The sequence below is a fragment of the Mangifera indica genome, chromosome 10 (genome assembly GCF_011075055.1).
Source record: "Mangifera indica cultivar Alphonso chromosome 10, CATAS_Mindica_2.1, whole genome shotgun sequence".
NCBI lineage: Eukaryota > Viridiplantae > Streptophyta > Magnoliopsida > Sapindales > Anacardiaceae > Mangifera > Mangifera indica.
Genome location: NC_058146.1, coordinates 3627767 through 3637217, shown reverse-complemented (window position 1 = coordinate 3637217; position 9451 = coordinate 3627767). Strand labels below are relative to the sequence as shown.

Genomic DNA, 9451 nt, shown 5'->3' with positions numbered 1-9451 from the left:
TGATAGATAAGAAATTAATATTACTAAATTTAAAGGGTAGAAATCTATAATTTCACTTAATTTTGTATGAAAATAATTATTCAGTCTCATAATATTAGAGGGAATATTGTAGTCAATAAACTTATAATATACACTTATATATATCATTATATGACTGAATGATTTTAAATTAAAAATAATTTAATTATGTAATGACACATATAAATATGTATTCAAAATAGATACACAATATTGTTTGATTGTGATTTGAGGATTTTGTTCTCAATAATATTCACTTAAATACAACCCAAAATAAAACAACTCTTCTTGTTAACTCTTCGAAAATAATGTCATATATAGAAACTAATGTCTTATTGGAGCAAGGCAAGATTAATGTGACTTTTTTTTCATTGAAGGAATAAAAAAAGAAGAAGCTCGTAAATAAGTGTAGAATAACGCTGTCCTATATACCAACTAATATCATCTTCATCAATGGCTTCTTCCTTTCTTTTTTCTTTTAAATAAATTTTCTAGTCCAAGACATTCAAAGAACCAGCATGGGTGAAGCGAAAACAGAAAATTCATGATTCAGAATAAGTGAGAGACACAAGAGACCTAAATTGAGAGCAGCAGAAACAAAGCTAGCTGCAAAGGCATTTTCAAACTCATTACATTTCACATTCACAGGGACCCCGACTCCCACTACACAAGGCCCTAAGAACACTCTGGTTAATTCTTCCAAGGCAACAATTATTTCTTCAAGGTTCTCACACGCCCTTCTGGGCTCCATATTTGGTCGAATACATGTGCATCCCATCCCACGAAAAGTAATTCATCAGAAATAATGAAAATAGCATTTCTTTCTTTTCGATAGGACCACTGGTAAATTTGAAGAGCTATTGTCTGCAAATTCTTGATCCCTTTCATTTATCTTTACGTTCCATGCTGATGCTGAGGGAGCTTTCAACTTTTTGTGCAGAATATAGACAACTTGGTACATCCTTCTTCGGATACACCACGAGACTGAACTCACAAATACAAATCCATAAGTAGGAAAATTTTGTTCTTTCATTTACTTTTGGATTGCCCCTTTTTTTTTCAAATTTAGAGATCTCCTACACTTGCTTCTTAAGTTTGGCTTTGAAACTGGAATCTTCGTCAAATTTTCGGTCTTTGAAAAGCGGAAAATAATGAACATCAACCACGCAAATGCCCATAAAGAATTGTCTGTAAGCATAATTTTATTCATATATAAAATGCAGCAAATTTCAACTTTTACGAGCATGAATATACCAAATACATGAAAATTTGATAATTAGGTATATCATAAAATCTTGATCATATATTTTTTATGCTTTAAAAAGGTGAATAAAAAATATACCAAAGTACAATTAAGTCAATTCTGCTACATTATTGTCAATGTAGAACATGAAAAGAAAAAAGGGAATTTTGGAGGCAAAGGAGACATTAGACATTGTGTGGTTAAAGAAGAAGGTGCATAAGCACTCAATTCATAGATGCTTTTCTCGCATGCAACTGAAATTATAAAGTCTATTATGTAATGGGATTTGAATGATGAAAGAAGGCAGAAAAAATGGTGTCACTGGATCAAGATCTCCTACCATAGAAGTTCTATGATTACCTTTGATATAAAGTAGCTTTGAGATATCATTATGGGCAGCTTTGATTTTGCTTGAAGATAAAACAATTGACCCATGACATAAGTTAGGGTTTTCCAAATTCAAGGCAAGCCTTTGAAGGTTACTCACCTGGAGTCTTTTGACCACACCCACACCTACAATACTTTTCCAGTATAAAATGATAAAAATTAACAATAAAACTATATGTACAAACAACGTACACAACTTTGTTGTGTACAAACAATGATATATCACTATGTGATTGAATATTATTTTATCTCTAATTTAAAACTATCTAATCACATAGTGACATGTCATTGCTTGTATACATACCACTACTCAAAAATTAAAGCTAACATTATAGTGGGGAATGAATTCATGCATTTTCATCAACTAATAATAATTTGTATGATCAAGCTGAGTTTTCAGTTGCATGTCATGAGAGACCAAAATTGTATTCAAATTACTAACAAAAGCAACACAAAGATAAGCATGAATATGATGATAGCTCTTAACTGGCAATTATACCTGGGTCTCAGACAGCGATGATGGATATTTCTACAGGCTCCTAGTGTTACCCCAGTCATACTAAGGTTTAGTCATTGGAGGAAGGTTTTGCTTCCCATTAAACTGCAATATAGAATAGGCACAACAAAAGTAATAGACGCCAAGATATACTACTAACCTCTGTGTTGACCTAAATACTGCTCTCCATTTTCAGCTTTTTCAAAGTTCTAATTCAAAATGTGCCATCACAATCAAGAAGGATCAGTTTAAGGTTGTGTGAAAACAGACTACATTCTTCGGTTTTAACTAACAAAATGATGAAAAATAACAAAGCACCATTTCCTTGAAAGTGATTCTGTACAGAATATGCACAGCAACCAAATCTGATAATCTAACAGACAATGTAACGCTGGTACAACAACTAATTTTCCATGGAGTATGTGCTTAATGCTCTCTGATAATACAGATGGAATGGTTGAAACCCAAGCAGCTATGTGAATGTTCAAGATTTACAAAAAAAAATGTTTGACCTTTAATTTGAAAAACCAGCTTCCATTGCTTGCAAGATAGCAGCAGTATTGAATCTGAAGTTCCTGAAGCTTGTGCCTGGGCCTGTGTCAGGAGGATGAGAATCAGTTGCAGGTTTAGTTGATTGATTCTCCAGAATCATTGTGTTACTTCCTATAGAACTGCTCTTCGCTTTCCACACACAGATCCCTTCACAAAATGGAAAAATGACACATTTAATAACATTGTAAAAAAATTAGCAAGCCACCCAATTTTCTATGAAATAATTAAATGCAATTCTAAATTCTTCTGAACATAAAATTGCGTACCAGATTTATCAGCCTAATTAGAAGTTCATACTGAAATTGAAACAAGCATCAACCATGAAACCAAAATTCATATTAGCTTTCCAAATTTTAATCTTCAGTATTTGATCTCCTCTACGATAAAAACAAGGTAAACCTCCTGTCCAAATTTTAACCTTCTATATTTGGTTTCCAAGACAGGAGAAGAGATGAGTAATCAGAACCCAAAAACAGGGTGGAAAGCGAAGTTTGGAGTAGCTTTTAACAGGCAGAAAATTTCCACCCTTCCCCAATAATTCATCATCAAATACACAAATTCCAACTCTAGAACAGATGTGATGATCCGTAATTTGAAGTTGTAGCCAAATTACAACAATGACTGTTGACCGTCTAACATAATTTTAGTAACAAAGTTGGACAAAAATCTGTTTAAATTTTATTAGACTTTAAGAATCAGCTAATGTATGTACCTGAGGAATATGAGATTCATTTATAACTTGTTATACCATTATATGGTTTCTACACTCAAGAGTACAAGATGCATTTATAACATGTTATATTATTATACAGTTTTCACCCTCTTTCAAATCCATGACATAAAACCTAATATTAATATCCTACAAAAATCAAAATTTCACAGGAAAAGGAGAAAGGGAAACCTTTGAGAGGCATATCAGGGTTTGGAGAAATAGGGGGCTTATGTGCTGAAATCCATTTTTTCAAAGATCTGCACAAGGATATCATAAACCTATTAAACAGCCAATTGCAGAAACCTGTATGAAAAAAACAAAGTTGAATACCAGGATACCCACGCCAAAAAAGGAGCCACCATGTAAAGCTTTAGACCAGTGACCCCATGGGATATCACATCTTCACTAGCAGGCTGAAGATCATCAAGCCGATGCCATGCAATTTCCTGCAAGTAACAGAAAGGATACTTGTTAAGAAAGACATAAAGATCAGAAAAGAAAACGGATTACATGGTTAAAAAGAACTAAAACAGTCTTATATTAATGAGAAAATCTGTATTTTATATATTTTTCCCAAGTCTTCAAGGAAGCCGCTCAACCAAAAAAAAAATCTATAAAGACTGAATCTTTCAAATATAAATTATTTGATAAAAAATATAGCATACACTAATCTCCTTTTTTGTTTGAGGGGCAAAGGCAGTATTATCTCTGACACCGGCAATTATGTAGAGCCGCACCCTCTGCTGTCCAAATATCAGTTCAATGTAGTCATCTTTGTTAAGAAGCATTGAAACATCGAAACCTGTTTCCTCCAGGACCTGCATTGTTACAGTAAGTAGGTTAAAAAAAATCCAAAGTACGGCAAGAGCAACTACAGATTAAACCAATAACGGTTCACATCCCCTTCAAAAAGTCATAACACAACAAGTATGCGTGCTCTTAAAAAAGAGCTTGGAACAGAAACCAACAGAATCAAGTCTGTTTACCCAAGTTAGAAAAAAAGCAATCGATCAGTTAATTTCTATATCCATTATTAATTTCTTGCATTAGGATTATATCTCTCAACAAGCAAATATTAAGAGAATATTATATTATCAGTGGCTAGGCCATGGGACCACATTTTGAGCTCATAATGGACATACACAAAAATTTTCTTTAAATCTTTTGAGAATATTTACTTCAAATTAAAAAAGAGACAGCCTAGTAATCAACAAGGTGATTTCAGAAAATTTTCTCTACAATACTATGATTGGAATTTGCACTAGGGCTGCAATCAAGCCAAGTAGAGTAGTGTTGGGCTCAAGCTCAGGTCAAGAAATTACAGTTAAATCTCATAACTTATATATTTATTGATTACCCTCATATTCGAAGTCAAGGAGTAAGATATAGAGGTGTAAGTGAAAGATTTTAAACTTTTAGAGGTTTATTAATATTATACTCAAGTTGAGTTCAAGCTCACAAACTGAAGCTCAACTCAACAATAATCACGCCAAACCAGCTCATTTGCAACCCTAATTTGCACTATTACAAACGTGCCAATCCATAGTATTAAATAAGACTCACCTCTCAACATAAATACTAGGTCTATTATCTACAGAAAGAGACATCAATCGCTAAATTGAAAAAAGAAATCAGTTTCCATTGTGTACATATTCAAAATAAATCTAAACCTTAAAACTTTTGTTACTGAAGCGTCTATTGCTCAGGTATACAGAACTGGTTTTTAAATTTCAATATGGATGCTAGAATAATTATATCACACAAGAGAGCACAATCAAAGACTGCCACAAGAGACCAGCTTACTTCTCGGATGGCACATGTGTGATCTTCCTCATCTTTGTTTTTTTTCCCTCTTGGAAAACTCCAACTTGACCCTTTCCATCCCTTCACTAATATGCACTGTGAAATGCAGCAGATAATATATCAGGTAAAATTACAAACAAAACTTCAGTTTTAATTTCAAAGTATTATATAGCCAAGTATAACACAATTGAAATTTTAAAATCCTAAATCATTAGAAAGTCCATCATTATAGGATACAACGAATAAAAAATAATTGCAGAAAGAAGCAACAGGTGAGGTACTGTTTCACTGATGAGTCAATTCCTATTCAAAAGCTACAATAGAAGAAAACAATGAGACAGGTTCTAAAACGGGTTAAGAAGAAAGTCTGTAATCCACTAAGAATCCAATTCTTGGTTAGAAAATACTGTAGAAGAAGAGGTGTCAAGAAAAAACAATGCAAAACTTTTTCTGACATTGATGTAATTAAATATAACCAATGCAAATGTCCCTTGTCTTAATTGATTAATATTAAACTATCAGATATCAATAAAGCAAATTTTTTGTCATTGATGTCAATAATGTCATGCTTCCTGACTTGGTGACTTCTGATAAAACATCACACACGTAGGCAGGTGAACATTATTGATATTCAAAATCAAACATCTTGTGCATAACCACAGTACAGTAACAACATAAAGTATACAATTCAAAAAATTAGAAAAACAATCTTATTCAAGATGCCACAATCTTATTCAAGATGCCTCACCCGTTCATACGTTTCATCCAAAATGATTGCCCCAGTTACCGGAACTCGAACCTTGTAAGAAGTGAAATCCTTGAATATGTCGTCTAAGTGAGCAACATAAGGTCTAAGTACATCACAACTGTTAAAAACTGAGATATATTAAGGAAACAAAGGGTAAGTGAATAAAGATATGACAACCTGGAGAAAAAAAGAAACAAGCACTTGAAGAATATCAGAAAATGGTCAATCAGCAAAAAAGATGAGACCTCACCTCAAGAAATATATTACAATAGAAACAAGCACATGAAGAAAATCAGAAAATGGTCAATCAGCAATAAAAAATGAGGGCTCAACTCCAGAAACTTATTACACTATCTGAATCAGGCTGCACAAATCTTTTTTGTGGCACCCTGAATTCACGTGCAATGAAATCATTCCTTAATTAGCCAAAATAACATTTTCCTCTTCCAATTTAAAAAATTACATACAGCAAAATTGTCTTAAGTAGCTTTATCTTGTCCTTATCTTGTGCTATTTTCAAATGTATTCATTTTCAGACATGAAATTTTCTGACCATGATATATTTTGTCTTTATCCACGTTAAAATCAAACAGTCTATCATCTGTGGGAAGTTCCTTTTGATTTTATTTGTAAAAGAAAAAAAATATTCCATGAAACAGAAATTAAAATACACCCTCTTGCTCAACTCTATAATCTATGTTTCTTGGTGTGCTCTCCTTCCGAAATAGTCACTTCAAGGCCACTTAAAAACTATGTCTAGTAACACCTGACAAGTATTTAGATTGTACTCTTGTCAAACCTTAAATATGCACCACATAGTCTGGCCCTAAACTTCCAAACTTGTGCAACAGATACAAAAAAGAAAAACAAGAGAAAAGCATCAGAAAAGCAATCAAGAACATTTGAATATACAGGTCACAGAGGTGCATTATGTGATGATATTCAATGCCTAAACAACTTGTTTTTTCTCTAGCTTATTATGAGCTAATACAAAGTTGAAAGTTGGTTGACGATAATCCCAGAAAGGATATGGCATTAATGTGAGAAATGAACATCAACTTACTAAAAATAAAGTTAAAACGAAAACAGATGGTAAAGGATACGTAATGAAGTGAACTCCTTCAAATTTAATGACTTCAGTGATGGATTATTTTCCACTGAATTATCCTCGTAGAACCAATGTGCGTACTCCACAAGAAACAGAATCCTCTCAAATGATTGTTGATCTTCTTTAGGCACATTCAACACAAATCGACTGTAGCAAAATCATTTGACCAAAGGGAATAGACATGAATAAAAAATAATGGATATGAAAAGAAAAAAGGAACAAGGGAAAAGATAAGCCACTATATATGCAATTATATAGGTGCATTGCAACAACAAAACCGATACACAATTCTAATGCTTATAAAATAAAGACTATACAATGATCATCATAACTTACTAATAAAAAGAGTTTCAAAAAATTCACTGACATAGCAAATCTAACAAATTGCCAACTTGTTCTTGTATTTTAAATGTTCTCATGTTTCCATTTTAGTATCCAACAACTATAGAAACGTAAGTAGCACATATACAGAAATGCGAAAACGTGGAAAGACAAAAACGGATATGTTGAAGCATATCCCCTAAATATATAGGAAATAGAAACATGGGGAAACATATAAATATGAAAAATATAGGGTTCTTCTTTTTTATAAATATCAAATTTTCATTAAAAAGTTAAAATAACCTTTTTCTTTTTGTTAAAAGTGTGTACTGTACAGAGTTTTTAACCATTATCATTTTTGTTCCCCTTAGTTTACAAGCGTGCAAGCTAGTTAGAATAAGCAGAAGATTTTTAAGTCAACAAGATTTTTGAAATAATGAAGATGGGAAAATTCTTGATGACAGCAACATTGCCAAAAACTATCATTTAACACGTGTCACTGCATTCTTTTGTCTTACAGGTATGAAATTACTTTTGGTTGATTCCTGATTGACTGGCAGGTCTGTCACCGCATTCTCTTGTTTTAACAAAACCTGGACCAGAAAATGCTTAGTACATTTCCTTTGAAGCTCTCATCTCCATAATTTAACTGTTTCATCAGCCAATCCAGTGAAAAGGCCACAATTGAAGCCTTCAATGACAGGGTTAATGGTGTTGTCATGGTATCGGAATAATTCCAAACATTTAGAGTCTGAGATTCACCACATTTTGAAGGTTTAATCCCAGGAGCCTGAATACAGCAATCATTGTTCTTCATTTAAGCTCAAACACGAAATTGCATTTGAAATGTGTTTCCAATTTTTTAATAATTTCTGAAACACGTCCGGAACGTTTCACACCAGTTTCAGACCATTTTAGAAACCAAAACGTTTTGGAGATGCTTGGCGTGTTTCTGTTTCTGTGCTTCCTAAATAGAAACTACTCAAATCAAGTAACAGATTCCAAAGTGCTAAGCTTAATGTATAATTAACTATCACTAATTCACCCCGTTGTCATTAGCCAAGTTTTGACAAGTAAGTTCCATGCTGGATATCCAAAACTTAACATGGCAACTTAGCTTTAATCGCTTATCATAAGATATATCGTTATCTACAGGATATTAACTAATGGATCGATTAAAAAGAAGCTATTCTATACATTCTAAAGCAGACAAAAGAAACAAAGCAACATTAAGCATATACGAAACGAAGTTCTGAGCAACAAAACACTTGATAAAGAGATGAGCAAAAGAATCGAAGCGTGAAAGAAGAACAACAAAATACCTGCAGAGATCATCGAGAAGTTCTTGAGGAGGAAGGCCGCCGTGTTTATGCGGCGCGCTTGAGGATCGATGGATACCTGACATCGCTATAAGAAGAAAGGCCTACAACCGAAAATAAAACCCTAAGTACTTTTGTGTTTTTGATTTCTACGTTTTTCGAAAATTCTGGAGAGTTGAAAGGGACAGCGAAGGCGCTTCTCTCTGGCACTGGGATCTGCAGTGAGAAGAGAGGCGGCAACGCAATCACTTTTTTAACTTCTAGAGGCTCTCTCTCGGACTTCTTTTTTTCCTTCTTTCACTTTGGTGTTTTATATCTGACAGGATTATTGTTGAACCCGATTATCGATCTTGAAATTTTATAAAAATATTGACTCTCTTGTGGTAAATTTAATTTTATTGTAAACGAGACTTGCCAACATATTTTAATTTAATTATTTGAAAAAAAAAAGTTCAAATACTGAAATATGGAGTCCAACCTGTATTTCCAAATTTAGGGTTTATTCATTTTTATTTTCCATAATATTAATATGCGACAAATTTGGGCCTTATGTCATTTTACAACATGAAATCGTTGAGAAATAACTCTTTAATTTATGCATAAAAAAAATAAAAATCTTATAAGTATTTTTAATACCAAAATTTAATATGTTCGAGCAAATAAAGCCTTTAAACGAACTCAAATAGAGTATTTGAGTAGAGATAGTCAATAAGAACAAAAGTCAAATACGGTAATTAGGGTGTC

The 9451-nt window shown here is 32.9% G+C and overlaps 2 protein-coding genes across 2 annotated transcripts; both read right to left on the bottom strand.

Annotated features, from left to right (window-relative positions):
* Positions 1–541: 541 nt before the first annotated feature.
* On the bottom strand, positions 542–2293 carry LOC123228044. Its single transcript, XM_044653242.1, has 3 exons — positions 2148–2293; positions 1622–1782; positions 542–1002 (listed from the first exon to the last, which is right to left on the bottom strand). The coding sequence occupies exons 1-3, from the start codon at positions 2204–2206 to the stop codon at positions 815–817; spliced, it is 408 nt and encodes a 135-aa protein (XP_044509177.1). The 5' UTR covers positions 2207–2293; the 3' UTR covers positions 542–814.
* Positions 2294–2441: 148 nt separating this feature from the next.
* On the bottom strand, positions 2442–9036 carry LOC123228043 (mRNA-decapping enzyme subunit 2-like). The gene is made up of 8 exons (XM_044653241.1): positions 8711–9036; positions 7063–7214; positions 5960–6087; positions 5212–5307; positions 4074–4226; positions 3751–3854; positions 3598–3665; positions 2442–2843 (listed from the first exon to the last, which is right to left on the bottom strand). The coding sequence occupies exons 1-8, from the start codon at positions 8791–8793 to the stop codon at positions 2659–2661; spliced, it is 969 nt and encodes a 322-aa protein (XP_044509176.1). The 5' UTR covers positions 8794–9036; the 3' UTR covers positions 2442–2658.
* Positions 9037–9451: the final 415 nt, after the last annotated feature.

Excerpts from the sequence above, each read along its gene's own strand:
- LOC123228044 (XM_044653242.1), bottom strand. The coding sequence starts at position 2,206 with ATGACTGGGGTAACACTAGGAGCCTGTAGAAATATCCATCATCGCTGT. Across the intron at positions 1,783-2,147 it reads CATCGCTGTCTGAGACCCAG|TATTGTAGGTGTGGGTGTGG; the intron begins GTATAATTGCCA and ends ATACTGGAAAAG. Across the intron at positions 1,003-1,621 it reads AAAGCTACTTTATATCAAAG|TCTCGTGGTGTATCCGAAGA; the intron begins GTAATCATAGAA and ends TTGTGAGTTCAG.
- LOC123228043 (XM_044653241.1), bottom strand. The coding sequence starts at position 8,793 with ATGTCAGGTATCCATCGATCCTCAAGCGCGCCGCATAAACACGGCGGC. Across the intron at positions 3,855-4,073 it reads AAACAAAAAAGGAGATTAGT|GAAATTGCATGGCATCGGCT; the intron begins GTATGCTATATT and ends TGTTACTTGCAG. Across the intron at positions 3,666-3,750 it reads ATGGTGGCTCCTTTTTTGGC|ATCTTTGAAAAAATGGATTT; the intron begins GTGGGTATCCTG and ends ATCCTTGTGCAG.